This window comes from Cuculus canorus, chromosome 7 (genome assembly GCF_017976375.1).
Source record: "Cuculus canorus isolate bCucCan1 chromosome 7, bCucCan1.pri, whole genome shotgun sequence".
Classification (NCBI taxonomy): Eukaryota; Metazoa; Chordata; class Aves; order Cuculiformes; family Cuculidae; genus Cuculus; species Cuculus canorus.
This window is the reverse complement of record NC_071407.1, coordinates 20969725-20991280: the sequence shown is the minus strand read 5'-3', so window position 1 is coordinate 20991280 and position 21556 is coordinate 20969725. Positions and strand designations below refer to the sequence as shown.

The window sequence follows — 21556 nt, the reverse complement described above, 5'->3', positions numbered from 1 at the left end:
AAACACATCTTACACCGCTATGGCTGGTTTCAGTCACAAATACATAATGTTCTATGGGGCTGTGCAATACTGAGACTCTAATTCAGAAACCTACACAATGAAATGAAGACTAGAGGTTTTCTCATAAGATGCAGTCCCTCCCTAGTCTTAGTGAGGCAGCTCTCATTATTAGCTGGTAAAAACAGCAGCTCTTAAGAGTGAAAAATACTGCATAAGTGTCCATTCTCACAACCATGTCACAGGAAAGAGAGCCAAGCTGTACACAGAGAACTCCGTGGGCTCATTTGCATTTCTCTCACAACTGCTTACACGCAAGTTACTGGCTTAGTCAGCTACCTCCGGCACCTACTCTGGATACGTGCCAGCCATATCTTGCCAAGAGCTACAAAGGTGGTAACCTCACAGGGGCTGTTTTCCTTTCAGAAGACCAAATTGATCTTAGCGATTTCTGCAAGATTTGCTCAGTCTGCAGTAGTAAGAAGAAGGTAGGGATTTAATTTGCACAAATGAAACCTAATAAAACCCAAAATACAGAGATGTGCAGACTGTCCAAGTCACTCAAGAGGTTAAAAAGTTACCAGTGAAAAATGCTATCCTTCATCTATGACAATTGAGGAAACGACACATAGAGACTGGTTCCCAGCCTGCAATGTAACTATACAGTTCAGACCAGAAGAGCAAACTGCCTGCTGGAAGTCACTGCAATGGAGCCTCCTTTTTTTTTAAGGCAGCAGCTGCCATCTACTTTTCAGAACTAAAGACAGGTGATATGCCTTCCCTGAGGAGGCTCAAGGGATTTTTCCACTGAGCTTTCAAGTTCTCCTTCTGCAGAGACACAGATGCAAGATACCCAAACCATTTGATGTATCTGGAGTTGCTCTTACAATTTTTCAGAATAACCAGCCTGAGGCATGCAGGGTTTGGGGTGGCAGTGTCAATACTGGGATTCAGGAACAGAATACCTGGGATTCAGGACAGTCCTGTCCCCCGAGCTGACTCCAGAGTCAGGCTCGGGAGGTGCTTTCCATCCAGCTTTTCTGTAAAGAGGGTAACCCTCAGGGTTTGCTTACTTGTTGTGCTGGATGTGCTTTCTGTTTTCCAGTCTCCCCTCTTTAACTCCTTCTTTGGTGGGAAAACATTTTTCCTGGGGGCGTATTCATATATTCCACATTCTGGTTTCCCTAAAGTATTATGAGAATGTCGAATGGGTACTGTAATTTCCAAATCTGGAAGAGAAAAAGAACAGAAGAGTCTATGCAGGTATAGCCTCTGCAAGACAGCTTTGCACCTAAAAACAAAGTTAAACACAGTTACTCAAGGGCAATCAAAACAGTACATGAATGAATCGAGTTCACTCAGACATGGGCATCCTTTCTTTTAGTGTGCAAAACTGAAGAGTAAAACAACTTCCCTATGTTTTAGCCAACAGGCACATGGACATGAATATTAAAATATCACTTGACTACAGTACACATGGAGATATTTCTGCCTGAAGAGCCCATTAATATCGTTAGCCGCTTCATTATCAGCCAATGCAGAATCAAAGGCTGTTACCTGCACTTCCATCTTTTTTTTGCTTCTCCATTTGCCTCCTGGTTATGCTGTCCCGTAGCCGTTTCAAATTTTCCTAAAAACATCAAAAGATATTCTTTTCAGGACTTTGGATAAAGGAGGATGAGCAGCTTTCTGGCAATACTGATTTGATACTTCAGCTAACTTTGCAACTAAGTTGTAACGAAGTCTGCAAGACCTGGCTGAAGTCCAAACCATGTCAACAGGTTTTAATCTGTTCCCTTCAGAAATCCATGTGTGCCTTTCAAAAGCCAAGTTTTTGTCAGATGTTCACAGTGTACGTTAAGGTCAAGTTCACAGACTCACAGACAGTTGCAAATAAGTAGCATATTTGGTGTAGAACTCCTTCTATTTTCTGCTTCCATGGTGACACTGGCACGGCAACAAGACCCACATTCAAGTCCCTTCTGTACTAGCAAACTGATAATTCTGATTGTGCAGACAGAGGAGGCTGCTATGCACCTCAGAGTGTGACGGACAATTCAGAAAGAATTCAGGATGTCCCCACTGGAGCAAGAGGCAACATCTGGAAATGTAACTGGGAGCAAGGTCTCTTCACCAGTGTTTGGCAGCAGACTGCACCTTACAGCAAGGACGAGTGGAGAGAGAAAAAAAAAAAAAACCCAAACACTTTTCCAGTAGGGAAATATGTACATATATAAGAGAAGGAAACCCATGAATAGGTGGAAGAGCAGATGGAGCACTTGCTGTATCATGAAGCAAGGTCTGGAGCACAGACTTTGAAAGTTGCTCATGGGATGGGGCACAGAGCATGTCACTTCATCTCTGCTACAGACACGTACTAAAGTAGCACTGCATTCTTTTTTGACAGAAGAAGGAATTCCTCTGACTGTTCCCAGGTAGAGAGGACCCTTGCAAGTGAGAATTAGGACAAGAAAAGTCTTGGCTTTGTTCAGACAGCTCCCCAAACAATGTCACATACCAGAGACCAGCACCTGAAGTGAGAGAGCAGACTGCTGCAGCATGTATGCAATGCTCCAAAATAAGCAGGCAGTGGTTTTAAAGAGGAAACCCCACACTAATTTGAGAATTTTAAACAGTGATTGCTAGTTCCACCAGTTATTAGGTTGCTGCTGCTGACATGACAAGTCCCTCATTCAGCTAAACCACACAAACACCATACTTTCACTAATGACTGCTACAGGACGCTGCCCAGCTGCAGAGAGCAGGTAGCCTTGCAGCCATCAAACACCCAGGCAGGGATCAGATCATCTACAAGACAGACTTTAAAGCCAATGCACCATCTGAGACCCTGAGTCTTCATGGATCTGAAATGGATGAGAACTGACAAGCTAGATGTTCATCACAGAAGTTACCTGCCAGCAGGTAGCTGCTAGGTAACCTCTAGAAAGGTGACTTATCCCAACTGCATGTTGCTCAATTCTTAGTGCACAGATCTCCAAAAACTAGCAATACTACCAAAAACCAAAAAGATCTGTAAAAACAGCTACTTGTTTGAAGCATGTGGGAACAGCCCCTCCCTGTCAGGAGAGAACTCTGCTTAGCTGGGGGACTGTGTTCACAGTCTTCCTGTTCCAACCAGGAAAGAAATGTGCCACACTGAACAGCTTGTGATATATACCTAGAGAGACAGCTGTATTTCTTAAACAGTGGAATGTGCCTGTACCTGCTGGAACCGGAATGATTCTGATCTCTTTTTCTGGTTCAGTTGCCACTCCTTAAAATGAAGTACCGCTTCATCAACGGTGAGTATGCCCATTTTCACTTGCTCCTGTAAGGTAATGAGTTGCCGTTGACCTGGCGTTTTCATTCCAGCAAATGGATCATATATGCTTGATTGAGATTGGTCCCTTACAGGCCTGACTATTGTCTCTGAAGAGAGAAGAACATCAAAAATATTATTGAACTTGTGGCATCTGCCCTCCTCACTGAATACAAAGAAACTCGAGCACCCTTGATACAGCAGAAATGCAAAGAAAAAAATCATTATTACAGGCTGAATGCTTCCCTAACCAGAAGAATGTTTTGTCATTATGCCATCCTGCTATTTGTCAGGGCTAAAAGCCCAGATGAGAGGTAGCCTTGTACGCAAATATGTCCCAGGGATAATCTCCGTTATTAAAAACAGAGTTTAAGTGAACAGCACAAAACGTACTCCTCAAAGTACTCTGCTTCCTCACTGCAAAAATCTCTCTCAACTCAGCAATCCACAAAACGGATCTTTCACCTTGGCAGTCAGAAAGCTATACTCTTCCTAGACAACCTGTGCAGTCTAACTCCAGAAACAGAAAGGTGAAAACACATCCTACTGATGATGGCTCATTTGCAACATAAAGAGGAGTTCACAACACATGAGGTAAAAGCTCAGGTATGGTTCCTGAAACTCTGGTAGCGCACAGGATAAGAGGTGAAAGAATAAGGGCACAGTTTTGGAAGTGCAGAGATCAATGGCAAGTAGTTCACTAAAGGTTAAATCCCAGGAGATAATCAACAGGCCATCGCTATATCCAGAGGATCAAAAGTGGGACATCAACTCCATGAAGTAATGGAGGCCGCAGCATAAAAAAGGACTTCAATGATCACTATGATCCTGACTGAGGATAAACTCCAAGACGGGATATATACAGGAGGTGACAAAAAGGGTACTCCTCTCACACTCTGCAATTATAAAAACTTTCCAATGTCACACGAGGTCAGAAAGGTTGGGTCATTCATACAGGACTATTATCCCCTGCACAATGTAAAACAGACTGTTATGTCATATTTCACAGAAATTAAGTTACCTAGCAGATTGGCTTTTGGATTACCAGAAAGATTCTCAGGGTGAACTTCTGACTTACCTTTTTTAAGCTTTCCTCTAGGGACATAGATATTCTCAGGTCTTTGAGCTTTCTGTGCAAAAACTGTAAAACAAACACTTTTTAGACTACGAAATGCATCTTATGAAGTCAGAAATAGCAAGGATGAATACGGGAAGCATACACAGTTCTGGAATGCTTCTGTAACCCTACTAAGTCCACTGATGAAAACCAGATAAAGAGTTGTACAGTAGAACTCCCCTTTCATTGACCTCAACGAATTTAGCTCAGCCACCTCTAAGAGAAATTTGGGTATGCTTTCCCCACAGGAGTCACTAAAATTACTCTCCCATGTTACAGTAGTTCTTGTTAGGATGTTTATGAAATTCATCCAAGATTTCCAAAACTGCCTAGCAAAATAAGATGCACAATATTCTTCAATTTCAATTAAACCTCACCTCAGAGGGAAGTATTGAGGTATAGAATCATGTCCTATACAAATGCTATTGAATCAATGATAACATTAGAGAGCAGCAATGTCTGGATTTATTAGCTTTATTGTGTCCTTATAATATCAGGAACTTTCCTATTTAGTTGGATTTATTTATCCCATTTGGGGGAATCTGTTGTTTTACTGCCTTCATTAAGAGCAAGCTCAGGTCAAGACAGCAGGATACACCACCTCCACATTTTCAGAAAAAGCAAAAGATGAAAAACAGACCTGAAATTGGATCCCAAAGGTAATACAGCTCTTACAGAGTAAGGCTCCAGAGCCAAACAAACCATGGGTCCTAGAAATGCGTAGATTTTCTTGGCTTTTATTTGGCAACCGGAGCCCACGTTAAGGCCATTCTATAGTTGACTGCTCTACAGTTTAGGTCCTGGTACCCAACTCACTTTTGGATATGTACAGCTCATTATCTGGCTGTGGAGAGCTGGATTCTGGTCTTGGAACAGGAACTGGAGGTCTGCTAGCCATTTCCTTTGGAAAAATATCTTGTTCCATTGAGTAGTACACATCTTCACCGTACTGCTGGTAAACTCCTTCCTCTGAATCTGGTACATCCATGTTATTGCCTACAACAGAATAGAGTTTGTAAGAAAAACAATCTGGCCAGTTCACTGAACACCGGATCTCTTCAGATGCACTATGTACCACATTCTTGCCAAGGTGGCCATTTCACAGGCAAACCATCAACTTCTGTAGTGATTTAAAGCACCAAAGCCCTTGTAGTCTCATAAATGTTTTTAAGAACTCAAGGAATAATTTGTTCAATTAATTCTAGTTAATTAAAATATCGTAACATTTAACAAATCAAATAGAGAACTGGTTTCTGAAAGCTACCTGTGATGGTCTACAAAATACTAGAGAGAATTATTCCTCTGTCCAAGATGAGCAGTCACCATCAGCTGAAAATATATTTTATCTCAGAACAACGCATCTCAGAGGGAACTGGGTACACACATCTGTACCTAACAAGGCCCAGCTACCATTATACCACCTCATCATCTCCATTCTATTCTATCCTAACATGACTGCAAAATCATCCAATGCTGTCATACCTTATTTAAAAGCTACTTCCCCCTGTTCGCATGCTGACAAAAAGAATTAAGCCACTGGACTCGCTCCCTACTCTGTTACCAAGTCACAAGTGAATACTATTACCACTGGGCTGACTTTCCTTTAATGATGCTGTAACATCCAGTTGAGTCAATGCAATGAGACTGTCAGAACATTGGTTTTGGTGGGGAACACAGACCAATATGTTAAGAGTCCCAGAGTTAATCTTGCTCTGAGTCCATCTGGGTAACCCACAAAAAGTGAGTTTGTATCCCATGGAACATGACGAGTCAGCAAAAGTTTTGGACAACCTGATCATGCTCAGCATGGAGCTATGGTCTGGCTTTGGTCAGAGGAGGCAGAGCATGTATCAGGTTGGGTAGCCAACAGTTCTTTTCCTTTTTCCAGGCTGCTGGTTTCAATGGATGGAGTTTTGAACAAAGCGTCTGAATCAAAATTCATCACTACCTTAGGCTGTTCTGCTTTATACCGCCCATGAGGTGTAAAGGAGAGCTTGCACCCATATCAGGACACCAGAATTAATTCCCATCGCTAAAACAAGGAGAAAAGACAGCCATTCCTACTCACTAGTAGGCAGGGACTGGAACTAGAAATCACTCCTCTTTCGTAAAAAAACTAACCACATTTGTGAAATCACCTCATAAGTTTCTTTTTCTGTCAGGCCTTGTTTGTACTCACTAACACAAAGATGACAATGTCAAGCAGTGTGGACTAGCTCCTCTACTTAACAGATTAAGGAGAAATCTCAAGTTCCATTTAATTGCTTTAACTGTGCTACAGCCATCCTTCTTTCCAAACACGTCCCACCTTCTAAAAACTTGCGGAGCATTGAGTCTTTTGTAGTGAGAGAAACTTCACCTCCAGCAATTGGAGTCTCTGGTTTGGACTGAAGCATCTCTACATCTGAAAAAAACCAGAAATATTAATCTAATGATTGTGCCATTAGACATGTGGAATAACATAATATGAATATAAAACATACATGGTGTATGACACAATATATTTCTGACCGGACCTTTGGTTTATGATGAAAATCAAAGAGGAACACAGGAAACAGACATTTGCCTCAAAAAAGGCTCCTAAACTGCAAAGGTTTCAATGTGTTGGCATAAATCACAACTCAGAGCTGTATAAGCAGTTATATTTTTGTACACAATCCTTTCAGTTTGCTCAAGGATGACAGGGAGGCTGTTATCCTCACAATTACTAAGGAAAAAATAAAAATCAAAGAGGACAGTGTTGAAAACTTGGTCTCAAGAGAATAAAAACAGTGGAGGAGTGAAAGGGTATGCAAGAGTGTAGAATAAGGGCAGCACAACTTATTTATATGTGAAATAGAGTTACATATAAAGTCAACACACTTTAGGTGATGGAGGTCTGCATATTACAGGACAATAGATCTGAGCCAGGACTTTGAAAAGCGTAATAAGACGGAAGTGTTCTTCTGAAGTGGTAACTATTATATTAATGAAAAGAAACTAAACAAGGCAATTCAGTCTCATTATTAAAGAACAGCAAAAAAGGTAACAGCAGGAGCTAGTAAGTTCAAACTGATTTTGTTAGGAGTACTTTATGATCTACGCTGCTCAGGGCATAAAGATCTACCTGGGAAAGAACACTCTTCGCTCCAGCAGAACAGAAGGCAGTTTTCTGTAGGTGAATAAAACCTTTTCTATTTTTTTAATTCCATCATCTATCTCAAAACTTAAAGGGACAATCAACAACTTAAGCCAGATATGTGCAGCTCTCATGCAGCATCAGTTTAAACTAAATTGGCCCTTGAACAGTTCCTGCACTTTCCCTCTGTTTCCCCAGGACCAAATGCAGAGAATAAAAACACATAAAAATGCATTCAAAAATCAGAAGTGAGATGAAGAATACAAGAACTAACAGAGCACTCCAGTACTCAAGTATTTGGTATTAGTTTTAACTTATTACAATGGCTCCTCCAGCCCTGCGCTACCTTGATCTCAAATCAGCTCATGCCAGACAAATTGACCCTGTGGTATGTTACTTTCCTTTTATCAGTTTCTGAAAAACTGTGGTGGAAGCACATTTCTATCACAATAAACGGGCATGCTGCCACAGTATGGCTACACTTAAAATAGTCCAAGCATTGTCCTCTGCTCCACAGCCGTAACTACTCACCTAAAGGCTACTATGACCTGGAGACAGTACCTCAGTAGGAGTTGCTCTGTCAGTACAAAAGCTTGAAGCCTTTCTCTGTGATAGCAGTGCTAAACCAGCCAGCACTCCCATTAATTTCAGCGAGGATTTACCTATGTGCTGGTATTCCAATTAATATTGAAACATTTTCTCTTTGAGAGAACCAATATTAAGTGTGGAGCGTTGTGCCAATTTAACTTTACCTGTTACAATACAGGTAGATTTTAAGCACTGTTACAGACAAGCCTGTAAATATTCCTCAGGCTAACAGACTGCATAAGAAAAACACAGATTTTCGGTACAAAGACTTCTGAGTAGAAGGTAACAGAGAAGTTTGTGCAGGAGCAACAAACTCTGAGAATTCCAGAAGAAGCAGGAGACACTCACATTCCTTGCTGAGGTATTACAGATAAGCCATACACAGCATCTCACTGATAAGGAAAATATTTTAAAGCAGACTTATTCAGCTCTGCTTCCCAGTAAAGAAATCCTAAGTATCTACAGCCTGGCTTTTTACCTTTCTAGTCCTACTAGCCCTGCAGAGCCTGCAACACATTTGCACACCAGATGAACTTTCTGGTGCTGATTCCAGAGACCTCTACCATCCTACTGATGTGGCTGTGCCTGCAGAAGCTTCCCCCACAGAAAGGATGCCTTCTGGGCCTTGGCTACTAAGGAGGCTTAAGGAAAACAATCTGACTTGGTCTTCAAATTCACAACCTTTCTTATCCCATGGCAACCCTTCCTAGCCAAGCAGGCTCTGTTTTGTATATTCATCCCAAACACCAGCCAAACTCCTCCCTGAGATCTGTCAGTCAGAGTGAGGAAAATCTCTGTACTTGAACTGTTTAACTTATGTGGCTTGTTTGACAGAAACAGACAAAGGGATATGCATACAAGCAACTGAGGCAGCAGACATTGATGTGGCGATCTTCAGTAAAGAAACAAGCACCTTAAAACAATTAGTTCTTCCAACAGTCTGCAGGACCACCAAAAGCTTTTCTTGAGAGGAAGCAATTCTGACCTAAATCTGAACCAATATGAGACTACTTTCAGATATGCTTTTCTGAGTCCAGTTCAAATCCGTTAAATTATAGGGAACTTGATTTGCACCCATGAAAGAAAGGAATATCTCCTGCACAGTTTCTGGAAGACCTGGACATTTCAGGGGCAAAAGAAGACAAGCTGGGCTCAGTGGTTTCACACATGTTTTTTCCCCCCTCCACAGACTTAGTCAATCAACTCCATTCAGAAGTGCACTGATGGCAGACGGAGCTTCCAAACATCTAGAAACATCCATCCCCGTTATTGCAGACAAAAGCAGTTTTGTTCCCTAGGAATCTAACCAGCCTTGCTGCTTTTCTGCACCTGAAGGCAGAATAATCTTTATTTCTGTAGAAATACTATTCCTGCAGCAGTCAACCAAAACTGCGAAGAGAAGAGTTTATGATTTCAGGCAGAGAATCGACAGTCCTCTGGACTCCATCATCAATGAAAATGTGTTTTATAACATTGTTTAATCAAGAGAGAAGAAAAACAGCCCAGGACAGATACAGTCCATAAGAAAAAATGTTTCAGTCAGAAAGATTTTCCCCTGAGGCAGCACACTTAAAACTGCAGAAACACCAGAAGCCCTTATGCAGATACTTAAACTATAATAAGCTAGATTCTGTGTTCATCATGGGAGTCATAAAATATATCGTTGGGATGAAGTTAGATCAAATAGGCAGATAAGTAAGAACAGCAAAGTTACAGTTGCTTAACGTCAGTATTTAACTCGATATTTGCAGTCAGCCTCCGTGAATATTAGTAGAATGGCGAAAAAGTTAAGCACCTGCATATTTATCAGAATTAGCTCTAAATTTTTATCAACAAGCCAAGTGCTGAGGTAGAAGCTCATCTCCTTTTTTTTCAGTTTCCCAGTTGTCAGTAAAATCACACTTTACGGTGTCCTTTCCTACCAGTGTCTGTAAGTCAAAGAGTCCCTGGATCTCAGGAGGGAGAAGTAAAACGTGGTACAAAATTTATTCTAATGCTAATTCACTTGCTTAGGATTCGGGGAATCCTCAAAGCACTGAGGAAGGACCTCTTGATCTTGCGCAATCAAAGAAAGGTTTAAAACAATTCTATCAGCCAGACAACATCAGAACTGGAGCATGGTTTCCTTGTGGTGAGAGCAGAAAAGCTATAATGAGCCCTTACTCTGAAACTCAAGTGAAGGCACTACTGGGTATAACAGACAGAGCAGCTCAGGCCTCTTGGACAGGGGCCCCGAGCACCCTGATGTAGCTGAAGGTATCTCTGCTCAATGCACAGGGGTTGGACTAGATGACTTTTAGAGGTCCCTTCCAACCCAGACCATCCTACAATTCTATGATTCTATGAAAATACATACAAAGATCTTCTGAGGCACCAGGGACAAATCCAGCCATGGATTCATAAAGTTCTTCATCAGAGCCAGGATTCAAGGAACATTTCATTAACAGATCAGTGGACAGATGAGCCATGGACTCATATACAGACTCATCCTCTTCACCTTGCATCAGCTCTTCCTTAATGTGATTCTTCAGCATATCTGCAGTTTCCTGGAAAGGAAGGAGGGCAAGGAAAAAAATGTTCAAGTCTCATTGAAATAAAAAGAATCTGGAGAATCAAAGCAAGAAAAAGATATCTCGCTCTCCCACCACTGATGGAAACAATGAACTTCAAAAAGCAGCTCAATAAGGCTTCTCAAAGGAACTAAGCCCTCACTACAGCTATCTGGGCCCAGCCTTCAAGATCTATGTTGTAATCAAGGTGAAACAAGTTGGTGCTGACACATTCTGAATAGCCATTACAGCTTCTCATCCCCTCCAGTTTCATGTTCTACCTGATGTCTGCAAACTCCTAGAACACAAGCAAAGCTCATTCTAAAAATACAAATGCTTGTCAAAGGCTATTTTGGGGTAAGTGTAGCTGACCAAAAGGGGAAGAGCTTGCCACAAGCATAGCACTTACAAGAAAGCCAAGTTTTAGCTATGGTGTAGATTCAGTTTCAGTTTCTTGGCATTAACAGCAGCACATCACACCCAGAGTGGGAGTACACAGACCCTTTTCTAAGAGATTAACAGGAAACCTCACAACAGGCAGTTGTTCAGGTAATACAGGCAACTTTCAATTCACAGGACAGCAGAACCCTTTCTCGTATATTTGCAACATGGGGTGGGAGGGAGGGGAGGGCAGTGCAGATGTTCAACAAACCATGCAAGGAAGCAAAATGTAAAGCTTCATCCCAGCCTTCTTTCCAAGTTCCAACTATGCCACAAGCACAGCCGTCTCAATCGTTTGCAGTACTACAAGATATTCTTCAATCCACAACCACTACCTCATAGGCCTCCAATTCACAGGGCATGTGTGTCAAAACTCTCTACGCCTGCTTCCCTCCACAGTCAGCGTGGGTCAGGGAGGTAGCTCATGCAGTGCCTTAGGGAGGCCCAGAGGAATTTTTGCCAGGGAGAAAATTAGATGAGTAAAGGGGTTTACTGCGATTTTCAGATATCCATAATAATAGTGCTTCTAGCTACTACCTTGCAGTGAACACACTGGTGCAGATCATTTGTGTCCTCTCCTACTAAGCTGCACGGATAGCTTGGTCAGCAAGCAGGATCTACTCTTAACACAGCTTAGTCACTGTGCTGATGGAGAGGACACAGCAGAAGCATAGTACAGCATGAAGAGTTGGATCAACTTCCTAAGCATCTCTCACTTAATGCAATGCAAAGATTTTAATCACACAGTTTACAGTTTCTGCAGCCTTCCTGATCTCAGAACAGTAAATGATCTTTCTTTAGCTCTAAAGCATAATCCTAACGCATGCTTATGTCAAGAAGTAAGCCCCAGATCCCCCATGCCTCCTAAATAAGGCTTAAACTGTACTGTAACAGGCTGGCAAAACCACACTAAGGCTGGCAGACCTATCACCCACCATTCAGACAACTGTTAGGGACAATTACCCACAACTTTTCAACTGAAAGCAAAGGCAAATAAAATCTGCCCAAGAATTTGTGTGATCTGAGTCAAGGAGCTGCTTTTTATTTTGAAGCATACAGGCAGGAAACAACTCGAACGGAGAAAAAAAAAAGTATAGACCCCATGCACACCCAAGGACCCCACAGAAACAATTGCCTGCAGCAGCTGAGGTCAGGTCCATGCCACAATCTAGAAAAGCCAGTGTGCTGTTTCCTGGGAATGGGGTTAGCTCAAAGAGAACTGAATTGTGGACTGGGCTCTCAGAGAGAACAAGTAGGATATGAGCAGCTATCCTAACACAGGAAGAAATGGATTTCAAGTGGAGTAGACAGACTACACAGATCAGCTATGAACGAGCTAATAAGCAATCCAGACTATACCACGACTAATCAGAGCATCTCAGACTGCACCTTCCTGAACATATTCTGTTCCTATATTGCTACCTACAATAAGAGGGATACAGGGGCCATGGTTTTGCCAAGATCAGAGGTTAGAAGAGTACACCAGGCACCAACCACACCCTTGCAGAAACTTCATTAGATGGATGGATGATAAGGAAACGGAGCCCAGCAGTCTCCGCTTCCTTCTTATCTGTTCTGTGCAAAAGCTCCAAGAACCTCCTCAGCTCCAGAGGCGCATCCAACCCTCCAGCGTGGAAGCTTTCAGTGTGGCTGGATGTCCATCTTCTACATCCTACCACACCATACTGTGCCCTTTATTACCTTATTCTTCCCATAATACTAAGTGCCAAGCTTAGTGCCACTGCCCACATGTGCCATGGGACAATGTAGAAGGACTTCTGCTCCCTCTTACCACATATTCATCAATGAATTGGCGGAGGTCCTTAAAGCCGTGCTTTTCTGCTATGGTGTTTGGATAGTGGCCATATTTGTTGGCTACACTATAGGCCTGCAGTGCTCCAGGGCATGTAAGCAGCAAGGCAGTGAGGTTCTTCAGCCCATATCTTGCAGAAAAGTGAAGCAGTGTTGGCAACTCCTCATCCCTCTGATCTGTAAGAACAGGAGACTGTTAAAATCAAAGCTTCTCTAAAGCAACGACAGAGCCAGTAGGTGAGAAACAAAACTGCTAGCAAACACAGAGACCAAAGCAGGTGTGAAAGCCCTGTAAAATACATACGCAGTTTCAAAATGGAGCTAACTGCACAATTTAACTGAGGTATCTAGTGCACCTACAGGCTTGAGATCTATGAGCTTTAATAGCTTAATATATGCTATGGATCACAGGTTTGCAAGCACCTCTTAGATCATCATTCCAGTAGAATCCAGCTGCTGTAAGGCAACCATGTAATTGTGTCACACGAAACCAACTGCTGAGTGCTCACTGTGTACCTTAGAGCAGATTTGAGGGAGCATCACGTTTTCACTTCAGTTGTGTTCAAAGCAGCCTACATAGCTGCTTCTGTCACAGTGCAAGTGAGACTGATGCATATAATAAAAAAGCGTCACTCGACTCGAACGGCAACCCCCCCCCCTTCTCTAGGCATCACGAGAAATGTACCTTCCTGGCTGAGATCCAAGGTTTTTTGAAACAGCCTGTGTAGATACCACACACCACGGTGTTAAGGCACTCCAAGGCGAAACAACTGACACAGATTAAGTTTTAAAGAAATCAAAAATCTTTCAACTTACTTCTTGTCATATCTTCTTCTTCTAGCTGGTTGATTCCAAACAAGTGTAAACCACTGGCAGGAATATTCTTCTTGAGTGATTCAGTTAACAGTTTGTCCAGTGCATCAATGCTGTATGGCACTATTTTAAAGGCCTAGAGATAAATGGAAAGTGATTTTGTCTGGGGGAGTCTGGAGAATCAGTTAAGGTGGGATTTATAGGTTGTTTCTTTCTTTAGCATGTATGAGAAAACAGTAGACATAAACACTCAAGGCAGCAACGTTTAGGTCAAGCAAAGAATGTGAATACCTTCCTGGTCTAGAAACAGGGTATAATTAATCTGAGCAGATGAGAACCATACACTCCACAACAAGACAGAGTACAATGAGAGTCACTCTTGCAACTGGAAGAACAGAAAACCATTACTACCTACTTCCTTGACAGCTATAATCTTAGTTCTGAAACTGTTCTGGTGAAGCGTCAGTCCTGCTCTAAGTATGAACTACTTCATTTTGAATTGCTCTGTTGTTTACTCTGGGTTTGGCTTTTGGACTGGTTCTTAGCCAAAGACTGCAAAACATGACTATTCCTCAACCAGATGTACAGCCCAGTACCAACTGCTCCACAACTTGAACTAAAAAGAAAGGGAAAGACAGCCTCGCCCTGCTCCAGGTATGCTGATAACTAACAACACTGCTCTGTAGGCTTCCACTACATCACTGATCAGCAAAGACAACACATCTGGACAACATGTTTCTGCAAGTTTTACCCCTCTAATAGGGTTCAGTTACCCCAATTGTGCAAAATACAACACTAGAACTGAGGAATGGCTTTAAAGAAATAAGTGCTAAGAATAAACAAATAATCCTATGTTGCTCTACTTCATTCTGCTAGTATGAATCTTTGTTATCTCTTCATATCTTTTCCAAGGACTCTTAGATAAAAATTTCCAAATAATTTATTCTTTATGGTACTTCCTGTTATATCAAGTTCTGTCATATCAATCTTTTCAAGTCATCAAGGTCTAAATGTGAGTGTTGATTGACTAGATTTTTGTTAGTTGGATAGCCCGAGTCACCTTAGCCAGCTATTTGCTCCAGAGACAGAAGAAGTGCCTATGCTTTCAATTAAAGGGGATGTTAAGGTTATGTGAAAATCCCTAAGTAACCTTCCATTTCTTCATTTCAGAAGAGCTACTTCATGGCAAGTACTTTTGCTTACATCCATTTGTCTAGCCACTGAAAGAGCTGGTTTCCAAAGCAGCTGTTTGCAGATTCACTACCTGGCACATGAACTGTACTGGGTTGGCTGCATTAGCCAACAGACTGCTGATTTCCTCCATATCAGTATGATACGTGACACTTGTTTCTCCCACCATCAGGTCCCCCGAATATATCTGCAGTGGCACTGTCCCAGAGGTTAAATCTTTGAAAGGAAAGAAAAAGAAAAAAATCACTGTTAAGAACAAACAATGGGAATAACTCTGCATTAAATACTCTGAGGATAGGAGTATGGAGATACTGCCAGCTGGATACCAAAACAGTTTCTGTTGTATTAAGTTCATGGTGAAAAAGCAGATTATATTGGTCTGATCAGTAGGCAGGAAATTACCTTCTTCATAGCCACGTCAATGCATATCACCTGTGACCTGCTAGGTCCTTTGCTAACAGTAGTCTGGACCACTAATCTTAACAGTACATTATCTCAAACTAGAAAGCCTCACAGCTTTCCACTGTTGTCTTTCTCTGGAGCAGTCTTTAAACCATGTCATAAAATATGAGAGGTGGGGAAGAAGGTAAGAGAAACCAGAGAAGCCTCTAGGAAGTCTGGAATCCCTATCACCCTCACTAGTCTCTGAACAAAATCACCTTAAAAGAACTCCAGCTTTGCAATTTTATCCATGCGCTGGATTTATCTCCCACCTGCATCTTGGGAGATTCTTGATATTTTGTCCAGCGTGCATTCATAGGTCTGAACTTCCTCTTTGAAACACCAATATTTTGAATCCCACTGAAATTAATATCTCCATGTATCTGTGCTTGGCTGTTACAACTCAGGAAATGATAAAATAGTTACAGTCATGCGCAAAAGGAATATATTTCTGTTAATAACTGCAGAGCTTACGTAGCTCCACAGTCCATCAATGTGAAGGTCATGTTTACAATTCAAAGTGCAAGCTAGTTTCCTGCAGGGAAAGGTGGACAGGACAGGTGACCCCATACTGAACAACAGGGTATTTCATCCCACATACATCATAATATAAATCGAGAGATGATGAGGGTCTTGCTCTCTTCTGCGATGGCCAACACCTAGTGAGGACCTTGTCTGTCTGTTTGCCCCCAATCCCCGATACATGCATTTTTTAAGTCCATGCAGTTCCTGAGTCCAGCTCCCTCCTAGCCACAGACCCATTCCCTCGTGTCTGCTCTGCAGTATTTGTGGTGACGTATAATCATCGAGGGGTGGGGGTGCAATCTCATGTATTTTGTATATATTTTATTAATTTCTATTATCATCATCATCATCAATAAAGCTGTAGTTTCAGTTTCCAATCCGCAAGACTTTTTCCTCTCATCTTCCTTTCCCCTCTTCCCTGGGGGTGGCAGGAAGGGAGGGATTTGTGAGCCCAGCTGCTCGGTTTAGCTGTGAAAATTAGCCGGAACAGGGCTAAACCGTGACAGTGGTTATAACATGCAGTTAAAGTCAAAGTTTACAAGCTGCAATCTGCTCTCAGAACTCCTAGTAAGGTGTTTCCTGATGCTGCTGAGGGGAAAACAGAGCCCCCAGGCAGCAAGCTATCTCAGTTCCTCATCACAAAAATATCACAGATGAGAACACAAGCTCAAGATATTCTGACCTCAAGCTTTTCTGTGCTGCAACCTTTACCCTTATCCCTCTGTCACTCTGCAGGACAGGCAGGGTGAGATAGAAAAGAAGCAATTGCAGGGGGTGGTGGGGAACAGAATCTCATCTCAGCTTACTTGGAGCCTCCACAGCAACTGTGTACTCATTCTCGACCTCAGCCAGCACACGCACAGACGGTGCATTCTCTGGAGAAAATTCAACTTCGGTTTTCACTTCGCCATCTAGTTTACATTTCATGATAATATAAATCGTTGTCTGAACCTAAGAGAAAAGGCATTGTAAGATGCAGGTTCACAACATAAGAACACTTACTTTAAGTCCTTTTTTCTGGGGATTTTGTTGTCATTGCAACTAACATAGAAATTACAATCTGTCATTTTCACCATCTTGAATGGTTTTCAGGAACATCCTCCATGGAGTAACAGCATAGGTGGCTTCTGTTAAAGTTTGCACCAGCACAGATACATTAATTAATTCTGGAGTTTTATCAGCTTATTAGATAGATTTATGAACCAATTAAAAGTAGATTTATAAGATTATTCCATTTCAACTACTGGTCTCTTCCCTCAAGCAGTACAGCCCCTTTCTAAACAGAAATAAACAAAGAAACTTAGATTATTTTTTTTCCTTCTGAGGCAATGCTATAGAAAGAACAGACAGGAAGCCATGATCCAAGCTCTTCAGAGTCATTTACAGGACATGCGCCAGAATTGTCATATTGGACTGCATCCAGGCTGTGGAGTTAATTGTTCATTACAACCACCTTACTCCACTTGCCACCCCTAAATCTCACCAGAATGGAAGATAGGACAGAGCATGTACCTGCCTCATGGCACACAAGATAAGCAGCTATATTAAAGAGACTATCTGTCAGTAAGTGACATTGCAGCCTAGCTAACACTAGGCACTGCATTTTACCAAGTTATTTCTGGGCTTAGGGAACAAGAGCTTATGAAGCAGAGACACTGAGGACAGGGAGATGAAAGGGAAGGTGACAGAAAAGGAAGTAAGGACTAATTCCTAGGCCTGTAATGCTGTTGCACTAACCCACAGTAAGAACGTAGCCCAAGGAGCAGACATACAGTACCCCACACCGTATACGGTCAGGCTGCACCACAAGATGGTACCCAGTGCTCTTGGATGGTCCATGTTCTTCACTCATGTCAGGTGTGTGGGAGTAAACAGGGTTCCTTTCGTCTTCTGTTTCTGTATCTGTCACAGAATCACAGCCTGAGTCTGAAATAAAGCATACAGAGTCCTGTTACATCACTCTCCTTTGCTGAAAATGCATATTACATGCATCCGCCCTGGGAAACAGCCAGGGAGGAGGTGGCAGGGAACTTGCTATTCTTCTCAATGTAATGCTCAGAAAAGGGGATCTAGTTAAAGAAAGGGAAACTACAGAGCTTCCTCTTTTTCCCCCTTACAAGGATTGGTGGGGAACGTTCACAAAGACACAGAAGTGCTGGAGTAGCACTGAACATGCCCATGAAACAAACAACAACTCCATTCTTTCCTGAGATGGATTGGTCCTTCTCACATTAGACAGGAAAATTATGTCATTGTCTAATATAAGAATGATCAGCAACTGGACTCATCTGACTCTAGTCATGTGCTGGCTACATTGTAAGATGGGCAGCAGCCTTTAGTCTTCCTCTCCTAAAGTAAATTAGGAAAACCAATTTTTCTTTCATCTCAGTAGCATCTTTAGTTTTCTAGATCCTGCTTATTTTGCTTATCCCAACTCCCGAGTTCACTGTTGTGTCAACAAAATATGACATGGGGCAGCAGTCTGAAGGGATTCTGTTCCTCAAACAAGAACTATAAGCTCCTCTATCTATACAAGAGTGAAGGTGAAATATATCAGAGCCTTTGAATTGAAGAATAACAGTACTCTACCCAAAACAGTCCAAGAGTAGAAATAAATAAATTTAATCCTACAATTTGTGTGTACAAAAACCGTTCTCATCTCTGTTTCCCAGTAACAGCATGGACACTGATGGAAGAGCAAACAAACTTAATTGGTATCACCAGGTGGAAAAAAACTGGCAAGAATGAAAATAGATTACGTGTGTCCTACCCTTGCCAAGAAATACCTTTCCCAACTAGAGAAAGGAAGTAACAGACAATTTTCTATCTATTCAGTAGAGAATGCTTTCTTCTCTAGTTTCTACCTCTTGATTCACTATTCACATCTTCTTTCTCCCGTCTCCCAAAATGTGGGATAAAAGTCACTGACTTCCCCTTGTCAGAATCTCAGAAGGAACTCTCAAATCTCTCTCATGGACAAAATTTTCCAAACCTTGGAAAAACGAGGAGCTGTGAAGGATTTATTTTTTTATTACTTATTTACTTTATTATATTTACTTACTGTAAAGCACATTGTTGGAGAGCAGTACAAATTACTTACTAGATAAAATCCCAGATTCAGACTGGCAATTTTTTTAAATTAGTTAGAAATGTTCTATTTAAAATGCTCAGTCCTGATGAGAAAAACCCAAGCAACCAACCACACTGTCTAAGCTATGGCATTCACACAGCAAAGCTGCCAACAGTCCAGATTTTATTCAGAATCCCCCAAACTCTGGGTACGTCAAGCTTCCACAAACCAAGACAGCTAACGTTAACAAAGCAGACATCTAATCAGGAGTTCACATCCTGCGAGTTTTAAACAGTGAAGCTAGCAGTCAGTCAGGAATCTAAATCTATACTTCATTATTATTACCAATACTACCAAGGGCTTAAACGTTGGATGTTTGAAATTCTCTCTCATGCACCTTTTTTTTTTAAAAAATATATTTTCTATACATTTAAATGGGGTTTTATTAATTGCATGAATGCAACTTTTCTTTCAGGAGATAGGCTTTAAGCCACAGAATTCTAGTGAATCACAGAGCTGAAATTTTGACAACAAATAGTGGTGCACATAAGCTTACTTTAAGTTTGTGAACCGCTCCACATGGCAAGGAAGCCTACTTGCATGAGTACAAGTAGATGGCTGCTTTAATGTTTGCTGTAGAAAGAGCAGAGCCAAAAATCTGCAGCTCTGTAAAGTTTAAGTAAGGTATCACCACCAACATCGACATTTCTTAAAAAACCTAGAATAGTACATGTAATTTAGCAAATAGATTTTAACACTGCACCAACACAAATCTGCAGATTTGACAGAGAAATTTCCTTGACACCCAGCAATGTACTAGAAGTGGTCTTCTGGATTTTCAGACAGTGGTACCAAGTATTACAGAAAATGAACTGAGGTTTTAATTCCTTAACTCAATATTTTAATTGATACTGTCCAAAGTCATCAGCTGGAAGAGCCAGTCCCAGTTTTGGGAACCCTTCTCTTAGGGAAAGGTGGACAACTCTCACCTGGGAGTGCCAGGCTGCCCAGCTACATAGGAAAAAACAAAGCACTGGTCCCACATCCTTCCCTTACTGTCTTCCCTAGCTACCACATTAGGCAGTTTGGCATATACAGAGTAAGACATCGTGTCTTTTAGGGAGGAATAGAAGAGAATACTTATTTCCAGCACAATTAAATCAGAAAGACCAAGCTCACCACTGATAACAGGGAGCCAATGATGACCAAATTACAACAAAGCATTAATGTTCCTGCAACACATACACAAGCTGGCATTTGCCAGTGCCTTGACACTGAGGGCATCATCCTTGCCCCAATATGGAACCATTAGTGCGATAATTTGGACCTCACTTGCCCAACATGTGGTTCATTTCAGAGGAAAATGAAACCTAAAGCTGCGGATCTCAGATACAGCATCTACAGTAAGCAACAATAAGGGGCAAGCAAGGAGAAGCCCTCTGGTCTCTCTGCTTTACTGATATTATTTGATACTACAAACAAATTAGCAGACAAAGAATAACTTGAGCTTTTAAGAAGTTCTCACATTGCCTTATCCTGTCTTGCACTTCTGCATTCTTGTAACAGAGTTGACTGCCCGGAGGTCATATGTAAGAACAGAGCTGTTAGGTAATATGGGAAGAACCAAGCAATGTTAATCAGTAATTAGATTAACAGCTGCCAAAACAAGCATACAAAGTTTCGGGTGTAAATTATTCATCTGTTTTTTCATTCAGAAAATTCTGAAATTCCAAACTTCTCACATAAGCAGTGAAGTGATGCTGTGGTCATCTTGCAAGTTTCAGTCAACTGCTACTGATCTGAGAACACACAAGCACTGGAAGAGGAAACCGTCCCTTTACATTCTGTAATATCCATGCTCTAAAAGGCTGTGTTGTTAGATCAGGTTTTCAACCCACTAAGATACTTGAATAAAGACAATATTCTGCATATACAGATTCAGCAATTTTATCACTGTAATGATGCCCAGGCTAGCAAGGCCTTCGCTGGGATCAACCGGCTCATTAGAAAGTTAAGCAAATACCTGAATTGAGCTTCTCCATGAGCAACCACTGCAGGTCAACAGCTCAGGGTTACAAACGGCTCTGCCTTGTCTGGAGGGCCTTTCTGTTCCCCTTTAAACAAAAGCTACCTCAGGCCGTGCTTGACAGTCCGTGAAATACTTGTGAAAACAGCAGCAAGAGGAGATGTGGTCCAAGAAACGCAACCACATTTCCCCTTGAAGAACATGCCCCTCTCCAGGAAGCATCAGTAGCTGAGCTACAAAGAGCAGCCCCACGCCTGCCCTTTCTTGCCTGCCTTGCCTGGCTTCCCAAACAGCTGCCCTGCAGAAACTCACCCTGGGGAAAAGCCCAGGGAAAACGCAGGCATGGCCATGCAATTCACAAGCCACTGAGCAGCTTTAGAAACTAATTTGAAGCAGCCAGTCATTTTGACCTGTTGCCGTACAGCTCGCTCTGTCATCCATTTCCTACTGGCTAAGCTGGTGGGCTATCAGCACGGAGCTGACAGCTGTGGTTTCTCAGATGTCAGCCCTTATACCACAGGACACGTGAATGCCCAGAAGGAGTCAGCA

The 21556-nt window shown here is 41.9% G+C and overlaps 1 protein-coding gene across 4 annotated transcripts in view; it reads right to left on the bottom strand.

Annotated features, from left to right (window-relative positions):
- Positions 1-21556, bottom strand: part of PIK3AP1 (phosphoinositide-3-kinase adaptor protein 1) — a 38931-nt gene that overhangs the window by 2816 nt on the left and 14559 nt on the right. Inside the window, exons 1-13 of one of the 4 annotated variants that reach the window (XM_054070820.1) lie at positions 21005-21127; positions 17649-17837; positions 16718-16862; positions 15019-15161; positions 13758-13890; positions 12922-13118; positions 10496-10685; positions 6742-6837; positions 5250-5429; positions 4395-4457; positions 3221-3426; positions 1555-1627; positions 1071-1226 (exon numbers count right to left, since the gene is read on the bottom strand). In XM_054070820.1, the coding sequence (XP_053926795.1) occupies positions 1071-1226; positions 1555-1627; positions 3221-3426; positions 4395-4457; positions 5250-5429; positions 6742-6837; positions 10496-10685; positions 12922-13118; positions 13758-13890; positions 15019-15161; positions 16718-16862; positions 17649-17750 (1684 nt within the window). In that variant the 5' untranslated portion in view covers positions 17751-17837; positions 21005-21127. Of the gene's footprint in view, positions 1-1070; positions 1227-1554; positions 1628-3220; positions 3427-4394; positions 4458-5249; positions 5430-6741; positions 6838-10495; positions 10686-12921; positions 13119-13757; positions 13891-15018; positions 15162-16717; positions 16863-17648; positions 17838-21004; positions 21128-21556 lie in introns of those variants that run through there. The other 3 variants (XM_054070818.1, XM_054070817.1, XM_054070819.1) reach the window with 3 other exon arrangements.